The following is a 22,028-nucleotide window of genomic DNA, read 5'->3' as shown; positions in this document are numbered from 1 at the left end:
GGCTTGGAATGAACAAAATTTATGCCATTTCATCTTTATTGCTTCCGATCTATTTCAGGAACTGGATGCAAAAATCTCAACGTTGTAACTCTTCTTGCCCTTATCACTTAGGAAGTTACAAGGGCTTTAGGAGCTCTAGCCAGGAACCGGGATGAAGACCAAATATATATTTCTTATTCTATCGTAACACTTTGCATTGTGCGAGGTGTTAATCATTCCAAAGAAAACACATAGGGGCTCCGTTCTCAAGGAACTCACACGTAGACACAGCAAGTCAAGAAGTGGGGAGAGACGCTGCCAGGACCAGGTGCCGGAACATGAAGGAGGGAGGCCCACAGGCACTGGCCAAGGAAGGCTTTGCAGAGTAGGAGACCGGAGCTGAGGGTGGAAGGATGGAGTTTTGCTGGGTCTGTGGCTTCATGGGGCCAGGGTGCAGTGAATATTAAGGCATTGCTGGCTGCCAGGACTGCCTCTGGAGAGATGAGAGCTCCGGGGACCTTGGGTTCAACTGGAGGTTTAGTAGAGTTGGGGCAAGGAAATAGTGAGGCTAGCTAGGGAGTAAGTAGAGGTCAGATCACAAAAGATCTTGTTAGGCTGGGCGTGGTGGCTCACACCTGTAATCCCAGCACTTGGGAGGCTGTGGCGGGTGGATCATGAGGTCAGGAGTTTGAGACCAGCCTGGCCAAGAGATGGTGAAACCCTGTCTCTACTAAAAATACAAAAATTAGCCAGGCGTGGTGGTGGGTGCCTGTAATCCCAGCTACTCATTAGACTGAGGCAGGAGAATCGCTTGAACCCGGGGGGCAGAGGTTGCAGTGAGACGAGAACACGCTACCGCTCTCCAGCCTGGTCGACAGAGTGAGACTCCGTCTCGAAAAAGAAAACAGAAAAGACCTTCTTAACCAACCCAGGGAGGGGAGGTACAGAAGGAGCATGGGCTTTGAAATCAGCTCTGTGAGTTTAGGCAAGTTATTTAATGTTCAGATTTGATTTTCTTCTCAGTAAAATGGCACTAAAAACGAGCCCCTTGCTGGGAAGTTGGTGAGAATTCAGAGGTAACAGGCATGGGGGTGCTGAGACAGAGTTGGCCTTTGACACGGTTGGTGAGCAGCATCACTTTATCTTAGAGGCTGGAGTGGCATTGACAAATTTTAAATGCAGGAAGGGTGGCTGGATGGGTAGATGGGTGGATGGGTGGATGGATGGGTGCATGGGTGGGTGGATGAATAGATGGATGATGGGGGGCTGGGTAGATGGATGGGTGGAGGGATGAGTGGATGGGTGGATAGATGGATTAGTAAATGAATGCCGTCAAGAAATACGAGATTAATGCCAGCATGGCTATAAGAGGGAAATTGTCCTAGGGTGAACCAAAGAGGAGACGATGAAATGAGGCCCGACTGAGACTGGGAAGGCGTGAGACTCATCATCCTTCCTTGGAGACCTAAAGACTCATGCCGCTACTTTGGTGTCTCCTATGCTTCTGTCATCTGTCTGTCTCTGGTCTCTCTCTGCTTCTGTTTCTCACCCTTTTTATCTTTCTGACTCTCTTTGTCTCTCTCCCTTCCACTCCTCTATGCTTTTGTTTTTCTCCTCCTCTCCTGCCCCCTTCACCCACTGCCCATTCCCATCAGGGCAGCAGTGTCTCAGGGCTGGGACAGAAGATACACTTGCAGCATGTGACAGTCCTGACTGGCGGCAGAGGACCCCCAGGACAGCTGCAGCTCCAGTCAGGGGGTTGGGGTGGGCTGGGTGTGCTTCTGTGCTCTTCCTGGGGTTCTCCCCACCCCCAAGAGACACCTTGCCTTTCAACAGTGATGCTAGGAAAGAATGACTTGATGGTGGGGAGCTTGTTAGAGATGGAGGAATTACCTTAGGGGCTCACTGGTGCCCTGGCATGCCCTGCTGTAAGGGAGGGATGCTGTGGGAGACAGGTCTCTTCTCTCCTGCTGACCGAGCTGCCTTGTCCCGCAGGCTGGTGGATGACCGCTGTGTGGTGGAGCCTGCGGCCGGGGACCTGGACAACCCTCCTAAGAAGTTCCGAGGTAAGACCTCTGCTTCCTCGGCCCCCGCCCCTCCCAGGCTGCAGGCTCCTGGACCTACGACTGAATTTATTCAACTGCATTCAGCCCCAGCGGCTGGATTAGATGTGGCGCTGACCTGCAGACCTCACTCTGCTGTCGGTGGAATCCCCCTTGGCTTGCACTGCTGCCATCTTGGCACAGACACGCCATTCCCTTCATTTTCCAGGGCCACACCCCACTTCTCAGGGCCACACCCACTTCTGGCCAGGGGCCCATTCTCTGCTTCCCCCTCAAAATCCCCACAGCTGCAGGGCTTTCTTTGTCTGTGTGACTGGGTGTTTCCTAAGGGAATGGGTGGAAAAGAGAATTGTCTTAGGCTTTAGGAGACCCTGCTGACAGCCCTTCCCTGTGCCTCAGTTCCTCATCTGTATGGTAAGAGATTTGGACCCCAGAACTCTTCTGACCCTGGCTGTGTCCTCAGCCCCCTCCTGTGTGTGAGTCTTGCCCTGTAGGAGGCTCTATAACAAAGCCCCTTGGTGGGAAGTTGGTGAGAATTCACCTCAGGCAAGTGACTTTGTTCATGGGGCCTTGTCCTGTGTGGTCAGTGGGCTCCTCGGGCCACGCAGCAGGCTGAGGACCTTTGTGGGGATTAAACAATATCCTGGCTGTCAGTATGCTGAGCCAGAGTGAAGTGCTATTGTTGTGCTTACCTGTGAGGGCGGAGACCGACCGACAGTCAGACAGACAGGTCCTGGGTGTGGTGGGCATGGTGGGAGCAGGCAGCAACACGCTGGGCCTGCTGCCACCAAGTCTGCCCACGTGGCTGCTCCTCTGGGGAGAGCTTAGCTGGGATTGTCCTCGAGGGAGATGCTGGAGGGGGAGCGGGATTTAAGACAATCTGGCGGCATCCTAGGCTGGCTGGCTGCTAGGGGCCTTGCCCATCACTTGGAACCTGCAGAGGGGCCCCCCATCTGCAATTCTGTTCCGCTTCCATCACAGGGCTCTGAATGGGGGCTTTTGGCTGGTGGATGAGCCTCACCACCATAAGGCCCCTTTGCCCTACACCATTGGCCCCTGCTGCCTCTCCACCTCATCCTCTCCCCCTTGCCCCCTCCCACTTCCCTGCAACCACACTAACCTCCCTGCCATTCCTCCTAGTCACCAGACACACTCCCGCCTCCGCATCTTTGCTGTTCCCTCTGCTCTGAACATTCCTTCTCCAAATATCCACGCAGCCCAGATGCTCAGCGGCTTTAGGTCTCACATCTTCAGGGAGGCTCTCCCTGACCATTCAATACAAAATCACACCGCTGGCCCCACCTCCCTTCCTTGCTTTCTTTTTCTCTGTAGCGTGAATCTGCTGTGCTCACTGTATTTTATTTATTTGTGTTTGCCATTTTTCTGCCCCACCAGAATGTCAGTTCCACCAGGGGAGGGATTTCTGTGTTGTTTGCTGTTTTACCTGCAGTGTCTGCCACATGGTGGGTCCCCGAGCACATTTGAGGAATCAGTGCATGCGTGGGGCCCCTCCCCAGCATCCTCTTGCCCTGCCCCTCACTCAGGCCTGGCTGCTCCATGTCCTGTTGTTGTGACCCACCCAGAATTCCCCCAGTGGAGCCCAGGCTCTGTGGGTTTCATGTGCTCACTTGGAGGCACAGCTCTGACCTCTCCTATCCCAGTTCCCTGAAGGACGGATGGGTAGAGATAGGAGGCCTGGGCCTCTCCTGGAGTCAGAAATGGGAGGGCGTTGAGGCTGCAAATGGAGGGTGGATTGCCATCTAGTAGCAGGATTTAGTCTAGTTCTTGGAAGGAACTTAGCAATAGAGAGAGAGATAGAGAGAGAGAGATTGAGGTGAGGGTCCCATGGGTGGGCTCTGCCAGGACCGGAAGGCAAGGTTTGCATATATGTCGAGGTGTGTGTGGGCAGCTGTGTGGTGTGACAGGCTGGTGACAGGGAGGTGGGTGTGACCGAGGAAGACTTGCCCTAGGCTTCTAGTGGACAGAGTTTGGGGCCAATTTTTGACAACAACAAGGCCACTTAGCAGAACAAATGCTCCTTTGACTTCTTGCCCTCCTCCACCCTCATCATGTCTTCCCCCTCCCTCCTCCCCCAGGCCTCCATCTCTTCTCCATTTTCCCAAAGTCTGTGAGTGGGCTCCCCTCCCCCATACCTGGGTGTGGTCCCATAGCCTTGCTGGGTCCATTCAGCAAAATGATGTGGAAGAGAAAGGTTCAGACCCCATCTCCTTCTCCCTCTTCTCTGCCCAAGCTCCTGGTTCCTTGGTGTCTTGGTGAGGTGGGTAGAGGCCCCTCTGGACTCCCTATGGCCCTGTTGGGACCTGAGTAGACCTGACAGAGCCAGGCCTCCGTACACCCTGTGGCTGGCGAGTACAAGTTGGGGCATTACAATGTGGGACGAGAGACATGGACTATAGCCTCTTCAGTTTTGACACTGGAGCCCAGAAAAGACAAAGATGGGGCTTGGCCGCAAGCCGGGAGTCCTGGCTTTCACTGTTTCCACTGGCCCGTGAGGGTGGGACCCAGCAAGGGGGTGGGGTTATGGCAGGCGTTTTAGAAGTTGGCTGGTGGTCATCAGAAATGGCCTTGTCCTGAAGACTCTCAGAAGTTCTGCCCCCCAACTTCTTGGGGTGAGCCTGGCCATTGCTGGGACTCCCAGCTCCCTGCCCAACTCTCTGCCAGCTCCCCTTTCACTTGCTGACCCTGGAGGCTGGGCTCACGAAGCCCCCACCACTCCCACCTTGGGAAGGAGCCCCTGCATGGCTCTTTGCTTGTGGCTTCAGCTCCAGCCACCTTCGAAGACACCCTAAGCCCCAACATGTTCAGGGAATTATTTCCAGAGCGACGAGGCCCTGGGAGGCCCAGGCTACTGATGCCCTGGTATGTGTGGCACCCACGCTAGGCCAGCCTTTGAACTCTGCCTGGCTGTAAGGTTTTGGGCTGTGGCTGCAGTGAGTCCCGAGCTGCTGACTGGGCTGAGCCTGGGGCACATTCCGTCTCTTAGCCCTTTTTCCTTCTCTTCCTCCTCCTGTTGGGGCAAGGGACTGGGTAGCTCCTGTCTCCAGGTCTACCTCAGGGAAGCTCAGAACCTGCACCCCCAGCCCGAGTGCCCCCAAGACAAGTGTGTGGGGGCAGGTGTCAGGCAGGAGAGTGATGAGGTGGCCGCTCTCCATTTGCATGACTGGATGCCCCCTTCCTCAGCCTACGCCTCCTCTCTACCTGTCCATGCTCCAAGCCCGGTTTATTGTTACTGTGATTAAGATATATTTCAAGTCTATACAATAGTAAAGAGAAAAATAGGGCCAGGTGCGGTGGCTCATGCCTGTAATCCCAGCACTTGGGAGGCTGAGGCAGGCTGGTCATGAGGTCCAGAGTTCGAGACCAGCCTGGCTAACATGGTGAAACCCTGTCTCTACTAAGAACACAAAAATTAGCCAGGCATGGTGGTACGTGCCTGTAAGCCCAGCTACTTGGTAAACTGAGGCAGGAGAATTGCTTGAACCCAAGAAGCAGATGTTGCAGTGAGCTGAGACTACACCACTATACTCCAGCCTGGATGACAGAGCAAGACTCTGTCTCAGGGAAAAAAAAAAGAAAGAGAAAAATAACACACACCCCATGCACCCACTGCTGAGCTTTGTCAAATCCTTTTTGCTACGTTTATTTCAGATCTTTTTACTTTTTTTTTTTAAGTAGAGATGGGGGTTCCACCTTGTTGTCCAGGCTGGTCTTGAACCCCTCACCTCAGGCAATCCACCCGTCTCGGCCTTCCAAAGTGCTGGGATTACAGGCGTGAGCCACCGTACCTGGCCCAGATCTTTTTACTTTTAAAGAATTAACACAGCTGTAGCCGAAGCCCCCTACATCTTCCTCCCTTCCCCTTCCTTTCCTGCCTTCTCCAGAGGTAAACACTTGTCAGAAATTGGTGTGCATCATTCAAGGACCTGTTTTATTTTTATTTTTTACTCATGCCTAACACAAGGCTTTGACCAGGGGTCTGTTTTAATGCTTTTGCTATTAATGCATAGGGATGTAACTGTGCACAATATAGGGTTTTTGTTTTGATTTTTTTTTTTTTTTTTTTTTTGAGACTGAGTCTCACTCTGTCACCCAGGCTGGAGTGCAATGGTGCGATCTTGGCTCACTGCAACCTCTTCTTCCCGAGTTCAAGTGATTCTCCCACCTCAGCCTCCCAAGTAGCTGCGATTATAGGCGCCTGCCACCATACCCAGCTAATTGTTTATTTTTACTAGAGATGGGATTTCACATGTTGGCCAGGCTGGTCTTGAACACCTGACCTCAAGTGATCCACGCACCTTGGCCTCCCAAAGTATTGGGATTACAGGCGTGAACCACTGCCACCTGGCTGAGTTTTTATATTTTTTAAACCCCATATATTAAAGGTAGTCTTCTGGACAAATCCTTTTGCACTTTTAAAATTCTATACTGGTTCCTGGCCGGGCACAGTGGCTCACACCTATAATTCCAGCACTTTGGGAGGCCAAGGCAGGTGGATCACCAGAGGTCAGGAGTTCGAGACCTGCCTGGCCAGCATCGTGAAACCCCCGTCTCTACTGAAAATACAAAATTAGCTGGGTGTGGTGGTGGGCATCTGTAATCCCAGCTACTCAGGAGGCTGAGGCAGGAGAGTTGCTTGAACCCCGGAGGCGGAGGTTGCAGTGAGCCGAGATCCCGCCACTGCACTCCAGCCTGGGTGACACAGGGAGACGCTGTCTCAAAAAAACAAACAAACAAATTAAAATAAAAATAAATTCTGTACTGTTTTGAGATTTAGCTGCGTTGATACACACAGCTGTAGTTCATGTGTTTAATTGCAATATTGCATTCCATTGGGTGATAAACGGAATCCCTTCATTGCTCCTGTTGATGGACTTTCAACTCATTTCCAGCTTTTGGCAATTGCCTGCGATACTGAAGTGAACCTCCTTAGGCTCGTGTGCTTGGGTTCCTCTGGTATGTTCTGAGTGGGGGGATTACTAGGTGAGAGATGCACCTCCATGGCATGAAAAGTGACCCTGTAGGCCGGGCGCGGTGGCTCAAGCCTGTAATCCCAGCACTTTGGGAGGCCGAGACGGGCGGATCACGAGGTCGGGAGATTGAGACCATCCTGGCTAACACGGTGAAACCCCGTCTCTACTAAAAAAATACAAAAAACTAGCCGGGCGAGGTGGTGGGCGCCTGTAGTCCCAGCTACTTGGGAGGCTGAGGCAGGAGAATGGCGTGAACCCGGGAGGCGGAGCTTGCAGTGAGCTGAGATCCGGCCACCGCACTCCAGCCTGGGCGACAGAGCGAGACTCCGTCTCAAAAAAAAAAAAAAAAAAAAAAAAGAAAAGTGACCCTGTGGCAACTGTGCAGGTGGCTCCCTTTGCTCTGCCCACTTCCTTGCCACACTTGTTCTTGTCCCACTTAAATTTCTTCCAGCCTGCTGGGTGTGAAATGGCATCTTACTGTGGTTTTAATTTGCATTTCTCTGACTACTAGTGAGGCTGAGCATCTTTTCATAAGTTTTTTTGGTCACTGAAAATGTACTTTTTTGTTTGTTTGTTTGTTTTGTTTTTTGAGATGGAGTCTCACCCTGTCACCCAGGCTGGAGTACAATGGCACGAACTTGGCTCACTGCAACCTCCACCTCCTGGATTCAAGCGATTCTCTAGCCTCAGCCTCCTGAGTAGCTGGGACTACAGATATGTGCCACCACACCCAGCTAATTTTTGTATTTTTAGTAGAGACAGGGTTTCACTATATTGGTCAGGCTGGTCTCGAACTCCTGACCTCGTGATCCACCCACCTCAGCCTCCCAAAGTGTTGCGATTACAGGTGTGAGCCACCACACCCGGCCAAAAACGTACTCATTCCTTTTTTTCCTTTTTATAAAAGTAAGACAAATACATGGTCTAGGATCCCCCACTCTACCCTCCTCACTCAACCTTCTTTCCCTTTCTCCAGGGACAACCATATAAGAAAATCTAACTAGGTAATTTATTCATTCAGTTAAAACATCAAAACATCATACAAACACACACTGAGAGTCTGCTCCCACCCTCTTCCCGCTCCCCACCCCCTCCACCACTGCCCCTTTAGGTCATCACTGTCTTTAATTTCTTATGTCTCTTCCAGTGTTCCTTTCTGCAAATACAAACATATAGCCAGATTTTCCCTTTTCTTACAGGAAGATAGCATTCTATATACACTATTCTGTTCTTTGCTGGTTTTGCTTTATAAATCTTGCTGTAGACAGACCCTTCTGGAGATCTTTCTCTCTTAATATATAGAAGCTCAAACTTCCTCTTTTTCTCTTTAATTAATTATATTCACTTTAGCCAGGCGTGGTGGCTCATGCCTGTAATCCCAGAAGTTTGAGACACCCAGGTAGGTGTATCGCTTGAGCCCAGGAGTTTGAGACCAGCCTGGGCAACATGGTGAAACCCCGTCTCTACAAAAATACAAAAATTAGCTGGGTGTGGTGGCACACTCCTGTAGTCTCAGCTACACAGGAGGCTAAGGTGGGAGGATCGCATGAGGCCAGGAGGTCAAGTCTGCAGTGAGCCGTGATTGCACCACTGTTTTCCAATTTGAGTGACATAGTGAGATCCTGTCTCAAAAAAAAAGATGAAAAAAAAATACTCATTTTAGTTGCATATCCTGGACAACTATGAGAAAATAGTCTCCTACAAATTACATAGTAATTTGTCTTAAACATTAAGAAAAGTTATTTATTTATTTATTTATTTATTTATTAAGACAGGGTCTTGCTTTGTTGCCCAGGTCAGAGTGCAGTGACACCATGGCTCACTGCAACCCTGATCTCCTGGACTCAAGCAATCCAGCCTCACCTTCCAGAGCATCTGGGACTACAGGTGCGTGCCACCATGCTTGGCTAATTTATTTATTTTTTGTAGAGACAGAGAGTTTCACTGTGTTAACTAGGCTGGAAAATAAGCAAACTCCTGGACTCAAGCAATCTGCCCACCTCAGCCTCCCAAAGTATTGGGATTATAGGCGTGAGCCACTGTGCCTGACAAAAGTCACTTATTTTTAATTGTGGTAAGGTTCACATAACAAGGAGTTTACCATCTTAACCATCGTTAAGCGTACAGTTCAACAGCATTCCGTACATTTTCATTGCTATGCAACCATTACCACCATCCATCCACAGAACTTTTTTTAATCTTGCAAAACTGAAACTCGATACCCATTAAACAGTAACTCTCCATTTCCTCCTCCCCGCAACCCCTGCAACTACCATTCTACTTTCTGTTTCTATGAATTTGATTACTCTTGGTACCTCATATAAGTGGAACCATATGGTATTTGCCCTTTTGTGACTGGATTATTTCACTTAGCATAATGTCCTCAGGGTTCATCCATGTTGCAGTATCTGTCAGAATTTCTCTTTTTCTGTGGCTACGTAGCATTCCACACATAGAGTTATGTGGCTCTATTGTAATTTGTTTCAGCAGTCCCCCTGAGGGACTCTTGGGCTGTTTCAAGTCTTTTATTATTCCTGTTGGTGCTTCAGCAAAGACCCTCTTCTGTGGTCATTTTATGTAAGCGGAGGTGCACTCTGAAAATGCAGGCCCAGCAGTGAGGTTGCTGAGGCAGAGTGTGGGAGCTCTGTGATTGCCACTTGCTCTTGCTCCCCACTGCCGTTGTACCATTTTGCACCCTCACCAGCAATGTAATAAGAGAGAGCAACTCCTTTTAACTCTTTTCATGGTTTCTTCTGCTAGCTACTCCCATGTCTCCAAATGTTATAATTAATCTGCTATTTCTTTTTTCTTTTCTTTCCTTTTTTTTTTTTTTTTTTGAGACAGGGTCTTGCTCTGTCATCCAGGCTAGAGTGCAGTGGCACAATCATGGCTTGCTGCAGCCTTGACCTCCCAGGCTCAAGCCATCCTCCCACCTCAGCCTCCTGAGCAGCTGGGATTACAGGTGTGTGCCGCCACACCTGGCTAATTTTTAAATTTTTTGTAGAGACAAGGTCTCACTGTGTTGCCCAGGCTGGTCTCAAATTCTCGGGATCAAGCTGTCCTCTTGCCTTGGTCTCCCAGAGTGTTAGGATTACAGGCATGAGCCACAGTGCCCAGCCACTACTGCTTGATTTACCAATTTTAGAGTATCTGTTGGTGCCCTTCTAAGATAGATGAGAATTTAGCTCTCATGGCCTGCTCTTCCACTGCCCCCCTCATCCTCCCAACAGCATCCTATGGCCTGTAGGTTATCTAGGGTCACCTTTATAAACCTGAGAGTCTCAGGTACCCCCTTTTTTTTTTTCCCTCATTCTGTCAATTCCTCCAAGCACTCTGTCCATGTCTCCCTCCCACTACTGCCATGTGTATCTTTTTTTCTTTTCTGAGACGGGGTCTGGAGTGCAGTGGCACAATCATGGCTCACTGCAGCCTGGACCTCCAGGGCTCAAGTGATCCTCCTGCCTCAAGCCTCCCAAGTAGTTGGGATCACAGGTACGTGTCAGCAGATCAGCTAGTTTTAAAAACTTTTTGTAGAAATGGGGGGTCTCACCAAGTTGCCCAGGCTGGTCTTGGACTCCTAGGCTCAAGTGATCCTCTTGTCTTGGCCTTCCAAAGTACTGCGATTACAGGTGTGAGCCACCACGCCCAGGCTGCCACGTCTATTTTTTTTTTTCCAAGATGGAGTCTCTGTCGCCCATGCTGGAGTGCAGTGGCGCAATCTTGGCTCACTGCAATCCCCGCCTCCCAGGTTCAAGCAGTTCTCTGCCTCAGCCTCCTGAGTAGCTGGGATTATCGGCTTGCGCCATCATGCCCGGCTAATGTTTTTTGTATTTTTAGTAGAGACGGGGTTTCATCATCTTGGCCAGGCTGGTCTTGAACTCCTGACCTCATGATCCACCTGCCTCAGCCTCCCAAAGTGCTGGGATTACAGGTGTGAGCCACTGTGCCCGGCCTATGCCACATGTATTTTTATTTTTATTTTTATTTTGTTTTGAGATGGAGTTTAGCTCTTGTTGCCTAGGCTGGAGTGCAGTGGTGTGATCTTGGCTCACTGCAACCTCTGCCTCCCGGGTTCAAGCGATTCTCCAGCCTCCCAAGTAGCTGGGCTTACAGGCGCCTGCTACCACGGCCGGCTAATTTTGTATTTTTGGTAGAGACAGGGTTTCTCCATGTTGGTCAGGCTGGTCTCAAACTCCTGACCTCAGGTGACCTGCCTGCCTCTGCCTCCCAAAGTGTTGGGATTATAGGTGTGAGCCACCACGCCTGGCCTATTTTTATTTTTAAGTCATCAAGACTGAATAACCCTTCCATTCTCTTCCGTAACCACAATGACATCTTGGGTGTTTTGTTTTATAGGTTGAGTCTAAACATTGAAGACAATTGGAAGCAGATACAGGCATTATTTCATGCAGAGCTTGTATATTACCGCGACTGTATAACTTGCTTTGCTCTCTGTTCTTGACTTGGATCCTCTACTCTGGTGCTTGGTTGAGCAACAGAACCATCTAGGGTAGAAAAGGGGTAGGGGAGAGGTGCCATTAAAAATGCATATTCCTAGACCTCACACCAGACCTGCCAAGATCTGTGGAGGGCCTGGGAGTTTGTATATTTTAAAGCTATCCCCCTTGCCCTGGAATGATGGTATGCAGTGGCAGTGGGCATTTGGAGTGGTAGGCACCTTAGTCAGTTTTGGGTGAATGTTGACTGACCTTATTTAATAAATGAATAGCCTCTTGTCTGCAGCCTCACCAGCCCTGTGCCCCTTCATCCACAGGTACATACCCCGGGACACAACCATCCTTACAAGGAAACCTCCCTGGACCCTCCACCTTTTCTCATGGACTTTGCAACTGCAACTCCTTTGTGGGCCCAGTCTCTTGGCTACCTGTCCACTCTCCTCCTCTCTGCCCTTCAGCCCTGTGGTTTAGTGACAAGGACGGCTCAGGCCCCTTCTGGGGTTCTGACAGGCCTGCCTTTGGGCAAGGAGCACAGTGCAGTAGAAGCATGGGATGTGTATGGCGACGGGCCCCGAGTCTACCCACTTGTTTATTCATTCACTTGGCATCTTCTGGCACATGCATGTGAGGGCAAGGCTCCGAGGGAGGATCAGTGTGAGAGAAAAAGTTGAATCTCACAAGTTCCAGGTATTAAGTTTCCAAGAAAGATACGGAGGAGTCAGGAGCCGGGAGGGCTCTTTCCTGACTTCATTGCTCTCCTGGGGATGCTTCGGGGCAGTGTTTGTCATGCAGACACAGGCTCTGACCCGCTAGTGGGCTGTGAAGTCACTTGAATGGGTTCAGCCATCATTGACAGAAATGGATAGGATAGAATTGAAATGCATCCACCCTATAAGGGCTGTTGGGGTTTCATTAATTCTTTCTTCAACTCTGGCTATTCTCTGGTTAAATATGTCCGGTGAGTTTTAAATTTTGGTTATTGAAGCTTTTTTTATTTCTAGAAGTTCTACTTGGTTCTTTTTTCTTCTGCCGTGTCTTTTTTTTTTTTTTTTTAATCGTTTTCTGTTCTCTGCAGGGATCTTGAAGCTTTTTTTTTATTGATTGAAGCAGAGAAGACATATCTGTTTTACAGGTGCTGTCTGCGTCTGAAGTCGCTGCACGTGTCTGTTTTTAGCGTCTATTTTGTGGGCTTGTTCTCCCCGTGGTGTCTGGTTCCCAAGGATTCCTGCTTTTCTTTGAGCATATACTGGTTATTGCATTTGAAAAGTCTGGTTTGAGTCTAGGATGAAGGTACCTTCCTCCAGGAAGGCCCTGCTGTTCCTTCTGCCAGACTCCTGGGGGTCTCACCAGTTCAAGCCCTCTTGAAGCCCAGCTCAAGTTTGGGGTTTCTTGAACCATCTGGGGGATTCCAACTGGTATCTTTAGCTCCTGGTAGGAGCTGTTCTACTGTGAGTTCAGCCCTTGTCTGAGACGATATCCCTTTAGGGTCCCGATCTCCTGTTGACCCTTCACCTTCTGTGGGCCTGGGCATGGACCTCTGATACGAAGAAGCTGTCAAAATAAAAGTCCATGCTGTTGGGAATCAGGAAGTCGCCTCAAGGCAAAAGTAGCTGGGTGTTTCTATATCTCTTTTGTTTTCCTTTCTGTCTTCTCTTTTGGTTGGGTAATTCTTCACCATCTTGTCGATTCTTTAAGTCTTAGCATAACACACATTTAAAAAATTCCGTTGTTTTAGTTGCTTTCTATCACCATAGATGGTCACCATGGTTCTCAGCCCTGTCGGACCTGGGGCCTGGTACCAAGACCAGGGGCAGGGAGTCCCCATGCTGTTTTAAGCAGTGATGATCTAAGTTTTATTTCTTGGGTGAGTCGAGGTCGGAAAAGCTTGAGACCCCTGCTCTAGGGGCTGTACCTGTCCCTTTCCGCCTTTTCTCCTGTCTGGACTAGGGGCCGAAGGGGCTGGTGGGCCATGTGGAGACCAAGTGGCTGACAATCCCCGGGACCTGTGGGCTCAGACACAGGGCCCTGCACCTCTTAGCCCCTCTGGTCTCAGCTCAGCACCTCCCTTGCCTGGCCCCTGTTTCCTGCATGAGCTCCCTGCCCCTGCCAGGAGGGACCTGTGTCCTGTTCCCAGATGCACCATATCCTCTCCCATCTCCTGCCCTTTCCTCCAGTTGTGTGCCTCATAACCTCTTCCTCCCTCCAAGGTTAAATCAAACCCTACCGCTTTATACAGGAGGAAGTCATTTCTGGGTTGATGTATGCATCCGGCAGATGCTTGCTGAGGCCCAGGTTAGGGGCTGGGGAAACAGTGATGAGCTGTACCAATCCCTGCTAGCCTGCCCACCCCTGAGTCTGGTGAGGGTAGCAAAAAACATACAGTGGAATTCATAAATAATACAATCTATCCATATCCATATTTTAATTTTTTATTTTTGGGGATGGAGTCTTGCTCTGTCGCCCAGGCTGGAGTGCAGTGGCATGATCAGGGCTCACTGCAGCCTTGACTTCCCAGGCTCAAGTGATTCTCCTGTCTCAGTCCCCCAAGTAGCTGGGACTGCAGGCAGGTACCACCATGCCCAGCTAATTTTTTTGAATTTTAGTAGAGACAATGTCTCGCTATGTTGCCAATGCTGGTCTTGAACTCTTGGCTCAAGCGATCCTCCTGCCTCAACCTCTTGAGCAGCTGGGATTACAGATGCACACCATCATGCCTGGCTAATTTTTTGTTTTTTTTAAATTATTTTTATTTTTTCCCACCACTTGCTGCCCGTTGATAATTTTTTATTAAAAATTTTTTTTTTGTACAGACAGGATTTTGCCATGTTGCCCAGGCCAGTCTTGAACTCCTGGCCTCAAGTGATCCTCCTGCCTCGGCTTCCCATAGTGCTGGAATTACAGGCATGAGCCACTGTGCCCAGCCCACTTGCCTTTAAATCATGAGTGTGGCAGCCACACATGCACCCATTTGGTGTGGCCATGAGTGATGTATTTTCTGAAATAGCAGAAAACTCCTGGGAAAATTTGAATAACACAAAGGGCAGCTTTCCCTCAGTTTATGTTGGAGTTGCATTCCTGGAAAATTCAGTGTTTGCTAAATCCATGCAAAAAAAATTCGTGCCTCTGTGTATATCTCTAGGCCCAGAACACTGCTCATAGATGCCCGCCTATGCGTGTGGGCAGGACATTTGCCATCAGGCATCACCCAGGATAATCTCTGTGGTGCAGGCATCCAGCATCCCTGTTCTGCTCACTAAGTGCTGCTGTGACAATTGGTGGTACAGCCCAAATCACTCCCTACCCCGTGAATTTCTGGAACATTCCCTGGTGTGCCCCATTCCCCACCACTCTGTTGGGAACTGCCTACCTCTAACAAGGCAGTGAGATCCACAAAATGACGTGGGGAAGCCCTGGGAGTGCCAACCCAGCCAGAAGAAGCAGGAGGACCCCAGCTGCCTCTTGAGGGTTGACCCGAACCCATAAAGACGTACTCTTAGCCGGGCTAGGTGTCTCACACCTATAATACCAGCACTTTGGTAGGCCAAAGTGGGTGGATCACTTGAAGCCAGGAGTTCGAGACCAGCTTGGGCAATATGGCGAAACCCCATCTCTACTAAAAATACAAAAATTAGCCAGGCATGGTGGTGCATGCCTATAATCCCAGCTACTTGGGAGGCTGAGACAGGAGAAGTGCTTGAGTCTGGGAGATGGAGGTTGCAGTGAGCCGAGATCACATCACTGCACTCCAGGCTGGGGTACAGAGTGAGACTGTGTCTCAAAAAAAAAAAAAAAGACACACTCTCTCCAACAAACTGGGTGCTCTTTTGGAAGTGATGTCCACTCATGCTGGCAGTGCTGAGGGGGGCTGGGCGGGGCAGCCCTTGGTGGCTCCATCTGCTTGTGGAATTGCCATTTTTCCGTTTCCTTTCCAGGAAGTTCTGTCTTCCTTCATCTTTGGTTCACTTGGTTTCTACTCTCAATGGTCCCATGGGACTTTTGCCTCCTTATGAACTGGACGGAAAATCCAGTTTTTCTTTGATCCCTGGGACTGGATGACCAGCTTTGACCAGAGAAAAGACACAGCTTTCTTAGAGGAAACAGGAAAGGACCTGAAGAAGGGGTTTTGTTTCTGGGACCCTCCAGTGGCTCTCTCCTCTCTAGTCCCCCAGCATAACCATCTCCCTTCTGTTCCACACTGTTGGAGCATTGTGCAATCAGGGACTCACACAGCTGCAGCATGAGAGGGGTCTCAGGGCCACTGAGTCCTGCTCCGTGCCCAGGCTGTGGATCCCTCCTGTGATGGGGAGCTCACTGCTTCCCAGGGCAGCCCAGGCTATTGTCACGCAGGCCCAGTCACCCACACCAGCCCCTCATCAGCACCCAGAATCCTCCCTCCCCTCCTACCAAGCTTTCGAACAGGCTTTTCCAACTCCTACCTCCTTTGGATAAGCAGAAAAATTGGACACCCTTCCTGCAGCTTAGGCTTATGGGAATAACAGTTGTTTTATCTACTTGCCAAAATAAAAATTGTACTAGAGAACGTGTTTCTGGAATTTGGATTTGCCTTGTCTTAGGTCAGATTCCTAGAAGCGGAGCCTAAGATGGGTGAATTATTGAGGAAGTTCTCAGGAGAACACAGTGAGGGAGCCTCTTCCTCTCTGTATAGGCAAGGGAAGAAGCTGAGCAAGGGTGTGGTTTCAGGGGGAGATGCGCCTCAGCCTGACCCCACGGGGAGCTCGGGACTGTGAGCTGCTCCTCAGACTGTCCGCTCCAGAGGCTGGGCTGTTCTGTGCCTGTGTCAGTTACTGGATAGGGGCTGCCCCTGGGGAGAGGGGTATGCCATTTCCCAGGCATCTGTGTGCAAGATGGTTTCCATCGGCCAAGGCAATTAGCTAAAGGAGGATGCAGATGTGAGCTGTTAGCTGCCAATACTCACAGAAGCTGGGCAGAGACATGGCATAAGGGTGAGGCCCCAGCAGCCTCTGGTACATCTCCCAGGGGAAGAGGGCACCCCACCAAGTGAGATGCACTGCTCTCAAACCCGCCTGTGAGCCTCCCCATTCTACTTAGCGTATTCCGGGATGCTCCAAATTCTATGAGGTTCTTCCAACTGCTTCCTGTCTGCCTGCGGCGGGGAACGGGAATGGGGAAAGGTTGGGAGAGCAGAGCTGCAGGCTGGGGTTTTCTCCAGGAGGGCCCTGAGCCCCAGATGAACCATTCCCCTCACCCCCCACCTGCCCCACCACAGACTGCCTCTTCAAGGTGTGCCCCATGAACCGCTACTCGGCCCAGAAGCAGTACTGGAAGGCCAAGCAGACCAAGCAGGACAAGGAGAAGATCGCTGATGTGGTGTTGCTGCAGAAGCTGCAGGTATGTGTGTGTGTGCAGGCATGCATCTGTGCACATGTACCAGGAGCCTGGGTACACAAACAGCGGCGCTGCTTGTCGGAGCCAGTAGGGGCTCTGTGGCTGAGCTGAGTGGTTTCTAAAACTTGCATAGGTGTGACGGTTCACACCTGTAATTCCAGCACTTTGGGAGGCCGAGGCAGGAGGATTGCTTGAGGCCAGGAGTTTGAGAGCAGCTCGGACAACATAGCAAGACCCTATCTCTACAAAAAAATTAATAAACAATAAAAATAAAAAAATAAATTCCAGTATGCAAGAGATTGGTGTGAATTGCTGTGAAGGAGTGGATGTAGGGGGAGCAGGGTCCCTTCCCAGTGACTCACCAGTCTGTATAACTCCGTTGTGTCAGTGGGAAGAAAGTGTCCCTTCCTCCAGGCTGGCACAGCCCTATGCCAGGTTGCGTGGCTCAGAGAGTGGAATGCCGACACTACAGACCAGTGAACAACCTGTACAGCTGTCCATGGAGTTCCCAGTGGCTTGTGGAGACAGTGGCTCTGGGGAACCCAATTTGGGAGCCCTGGATCTAGTCTTAATCTCTCCCCTTGTTTTATAGAGTTGGAGCCTGGGGCCCTTAGATGGGACTGGTCTGTCCATGGTCATCCTGTGAGTCTGCAGTACAGCCTAGATGGCCCCCAGGTCTCTGACTCACCCTGGCTTCCTCAGACACGTGGATCATGCCATGATACTGGGATGTGGTGGTCGCTTATGAGCCCCTTGTAGGTAGTGGCTCAGTTCACATCCTAGGCAGATCTCCGGGTCCCAGCCCCATTCCCCAAACCACAAAGAGAGTGGGAGGCTTGGGCTGTGGTCAGGAACTTTGCAGCCTGGGCCCTGGGCCCTGTTGCCCCACCCCTTGTCATACAAACCTTGCTTCCCTCTGTCCCCTTCCCCTAAGCCCCATGCCCAAAGGAGGTGGGTCTAGAATGGGGACATTGGGCTACGCCCTATAGCTGTGAACTGGGCTGGAGAGAGGGAGCTGCAGGTGGACTGTCTGAGCTCTGGTGTTAATACCCCTGCTCTCTTCCTGGGGTGGGGGCTGCCACAGGCTTCCTTCCCGCTGCCGGCAGGTAGAGGCTGAGCTGGGGATCTGGCCTGGCGGGAGGGCGTTCACCTATGCAGAGCCACATAATCAGAACCGCAAGCAGTCACACAGCTACATGCTGTTGCTTTGTGGAAAGTCACATGGTCCATGGCAAGGCTCTCCAGCTGCCACCTTCGCCGTGGTCTCAGTAAAGGACTGAGGAGGAGGAAAGGGCAGAGACCACTGCTCTCAGAGAGTGCCAGTCTGATGGAGGGGACAGGGCTCCTGCCCTCCAGGAACCCCTAATCTGGTGGAGGAGACAGGGCAGCTATCCTTAGGCAGCTTCCAGTCTAACAGGGGACAAAAGAGCCTAAAAAGCTGTCTCTAATGGGATGTAGACCAAATCCTCAAGGCCACCAGCATTGGATCCATCAGAGTGGGATGTGACCAGTCAGGGAGGGCTGCCTGGAGGCAGTGGGCTGAATGCATACAGTTTTGGGAGAGAAGGTTGCGGAGGAGTGGGGGTGGTGGTGGGAGCCAGGAAATGGTACCAAGCAGCCCCTGCCAGGGTTTGGACTGGGACAGGGGTCCCGTGTCTGGGGCTTCGGGAGTCTGGTGAGATGAGGGTAGGTGGTGAGACACAGCTTTAGGTTCCTGGGGGTGTAAGAGGATTGTTGGGGATGCTCAAGGTGCTGCTGGCATGCCCTCTCCAGGGGAGGTGGCTGGGGAGGTGTAGGAATTTGGCTCCCTGGGCTGTGTGTGCTGTGAGACCTCAGGCTGGCTTCTGCACTCGGAGTGCAGCACTAAGAGCTGGGGCAGGGGTCCAAAGGGTCCTGGAGTCCAAGGTGACTGTGTGTGTGTGTGTGTGTGTGTGTGTGTGTGTGTGTGTGTGTGTGCATGTGTGCATGCATGTGTGGGGCTGGGGCATGTCTCCCTCTAGGAGCAGCTTCTGAGCCCACTCTTCACTTCTGTGTGTGTCTGCCCAGCATGCGGCCCAAATGGAGCAGAAGCAAAACGACACGGAGAACAAGAAGGTGCACGGGGATGTCGTGAAGTATGGAAGTGTGATCCAGGTGAGGCTGGCCCACTTCTCTCCCACCTGTCCCTCTCCCTGCCTAACAGGCTGGGCTGGTGCCAGGTGAGGGCTGCCAGCAGGCATTGCCCTCTGTGCATGTGTGTCCCTGGGTGAATGAGTGGCCCTGGGGCCTGTGTGGCTGTTCGTCTGACTTTGTGTGTGTCTGTTGCTGTGTGGCCTCAGTAGCGGTGCCATGGGTGTGTTTATGGCATGGTGACCATCAGCATGGAGTCTGGAGCCAAGTTGTCTGGATTCAAATCTTGCCTCTGCTACTCCTAATGGTGTAACTTGGGCAAGTTACTTAACTTTCCCTGGTGCCTTGGTTTCCCCATCTATGAAATCAGGCAGTAATAGTGCTTCCCTCTTGGATCATTGTAGGTTACTTGAGCTAATCTATGTAAAGTATTTAGAACAGCTTCTTTCTTGTGATCACCAGGGTGTCCATGGGGGTGTGCCTGTTGTGTGCATGTTTGTGTGTGATTGTGGCTGTGGGTGTCGGCCTGTGTGTTTGTGACAGGTGTCTGATACTGTGTGTGCAGCCAGGGTGTGACCAAGGGTCTAGGGCATTCCCCCATATCCCCTCCCTGATGGCCGCCCCCTGGGGCCTGGTGACCTTTCCGCACCCACCTGACCCCCAGCTCCTGCACATGAAGAGCAACAAGTACCTGACGGTGAACAAGCGGCTTCCGGCCTTGCTGGAGAAGAACGCCATGCGGGTGACCCTGGATGCCACAGGCAACGAGGGTTCCTGGCTCTTCATCCAGCCCTTCTGGAAGCTGCGGAGCAATGGGGACAACGTGAGGGCAGGGCCGGGCTTGGAGGGGCCTGGTGGAACTCCAGAGGGGTTTCTGTAGGGTCTGCGGTGTGGGGACTGGATAAGGTCATGCCCATTTCTTAGAAGGGCAGACTGAGACCCGAGGGAGGCCTGGAGGTGTGGTGACAGGAGGGCCCTGCCCTTCCCACCTAACCTGTCCCGCCTGTCTGCTCAGGTGGTCGTGGGGGACAAGGTGATCCTGAATCCTGTCAACGCCGGGCAGCCTCTGCATGCCAGCAATTACGAACTCAGCGATAATGCCGGCTGCAAGGAGGTGAGGGGTCAGGGGTCAGCCAGGCAGTGCAGGGACGTCCACGCACCCCTGGTGGTGAAGACACCCCGCTCACCACCATAGTCTCTGCCTCCAGCCCCATCTGGCCCGATGGACAAGCTGGGCCTCATGGCTCCTGCATCCGTTTCCCAACGCTGCCCTCATTCTCCACCCCACAGGCTGGTGGCCCCAAGGTAGCCGGGCTGGGGTCTGGGGACCCTGCCTGGGAGAAGACACCCTGTCCTTGTGCTATAACGGTGGCTGGGCTGCTTCTTCCTTTCAGCCCTGCTCTGGGCCCTCAGTGGCTGGGATCTGCCTGGCAACACAGGTCTCGTCACCCTTCCCCAGGTCAACTCTGTGAACTGCAACACCAGCTGGAAGATCAACCTGTTTATGCAGTTCCGGGACCATCTGGAGGAGGTGTTGAAAGGGGTAAGGACTGGGAACCCCTGCCTTGCCCAGCTGGCCACCCAGCCCTCCCCACCAGGGTCCTCTTCCTGCCTTCTCCACTCGCCAGGCCTCAGGCCCTTACCCTCTCCCCAGCTTTGCACCCCCCAGCCTCCCTCCACTTCCATAGGGCCCCACCCACATGGCCCTACCAGGACTGCCACTTCTCTCGTCTCTGGCCACAGTCCCCTTCTCCATCCTCCCTGGGTCCTGCCCGGTCTGTTTTCTCTCTTGTTTAAGGGGGTGTCAGTGGACTGGGGGTCTCCATCCCCCCGACCCAGAGCCTTTGAGCACCATCCTCTCCCCGACTCCTGCTGCCTGGATCCATGCCAGGCCCCCTGCCCCTTGCCCTGTGCCCTCATCGGCGAGGGAGTGAGGCTGCCCTGTCTGCTGAGTTAGGGGTCACTGCCTGTCTCCTTCCTGGTCCCAAACATGCTGATGTGAGCTCTGGGAGAGAAGGGGGGCCTGGGAAATACTGCAGGGAAGACTTCGGGAGGATCCAGGACTGAGGGCAGAGGGAGCTGTCTGGGGCCACCGGAGAGACCATTCGAGAAAACCTGAACACCAGATGTGGGCGAGAGGAGAGTTCAGATGTCTCTTGGGTGGGGCTGCAGGGGATGGAACCAGCAGACGGGGTGCAGAGGGAGGGCAGGGAGGGCAGATTTGTAGAGTGTGAGGCTGTCCAGCTAGGGGAGCAGGCAGGAACATCCAGCTGTGAAACCTGTCAGAGGGGCAGGTGACAGGCCCGAGAGCAGCCACCTAAGGACGCTGCATGTTCATGCACCTCCCTGCTCAGAAGCCTGCAGTGGCTCCCTTTGCCCTCCTCCCCTCGCTGAGCCGCTCTGTTAGACTCCTCTGCCCTGCTCAGGCTGCCTCAGTCCCCCACCCTCCTCATCCTTCTTACCTCCTGGGCTGCTTCCCGTCTACCCATGCCCTGCGCCAATGCCTTCTCCCTCCCTCCCTCCCTTAAGTCTGCGCATCGTCCACACATTAATCAAGGTCCAGCCATGCACTACCCCTCCCAGAAGCCTTCCCTAAAGTTCCAGCCCCGAATCTGTGCAGCACTTAGGAAATGAAGCATCTTGGCCGGGCGGGGTGGCTCACGCCTGTAATCCCAGCACTTTGGGAGGCCGAGGCGGGTGGATCACTTGAGATCAGGAGCTCAAGACCAGTCTGGCCAACATGGAGAAAGCCCTTCTCTACTAAAAATACAAAAATTAGCCGGGTGTGGCGGTGGGCACCTGTAATCCCAGGTACTCAGGAGGCTGAGGCAGGAGAATCACTTGAGCCTGAGAGGTGGAGGTTGCAGTGAGCCAGGATTGCACCACACTGCGCTCCAGCCTGGGCGACAGAGCGAGCCTCCATCTCAAAAAAACAAACAAGCAAACAAACAAACAAATAAAATGAAGCATCACTTGGGCCTCACTCTGTGGTCTACATAGGATTATTTCTGGGGAATCCGCCATGGCTCCATGGTTCCAAGGCAGCTCAGAAGCAAGGCTTT

The 22,028-nt window shown here is 52.0% G+C and overlaps 1 protein-coding gene across 8 annotated transcripts in view; it reads left to right on the top strand.

Moving 5' to 3' along the window:
- Positions 1-22,028, top strand: part of ITPR3 (inositol 1,4,5-trisphosphate receptor type 3) — a 76,828-nt gene that overhangs the window by 17,682 nt on the left and 37,118 nt on the right. For 6 of the 8 annotated variants that reach the window (XR_006697521.3, XR_012433898.1, XM_065544142.2 and 3 more), the window contains 6 exons: positions 1,975-2,045; positions 16,739-16,860; positions 18,904-18,990; positions 19,631-19,789; positions 19,982-20,080; positions 20,426-20,509. Coding sequence is in view for 6 of the 8 variants with exons in the window: in XM_065544142.2 (XP_065400214.1) it covers positions 1,975-2,045; positions 16,739-16,860; positions 18,904-18,990; positions 19,631-19,789; positions 19,982-20,080; positions 20,426-20,509 (622 nt within the window). In the remaining 2 variants the exon portion in view is untranslated. Of the gene's footprint in view, positions 1-1,974; positions 2,046-16,738; positions 16,861-18,903; positions 18,991-19,630; positions 19,790-19,981; positions 20,081-20,360; positions 20,510-22,028 lie in introns of those variants that run through there. The other 2 variants (XM_045390706.3, XM_065544144.2) reach the window with 2 other exon arrangements.

This window comes from Macaca fascicularis, chromosome 4 (assembly GCF_037993035.2).
Source record: "Macaca fascicularis isolate 582-1 chromosome 4, T2T-MFA8v1.1".
Classification (NCBI taxonomy): Eukaryota; Metazoa; Chordata; class Mammalia; order Primates; family Cercopithecidae; genus Macaca; species Macaca fascicularis.
The sequence above is the reverse complement of the archived record's forward strand: the minus strand, read 5'-3'. Positions and strand labels throughout refer to the sequence as shown.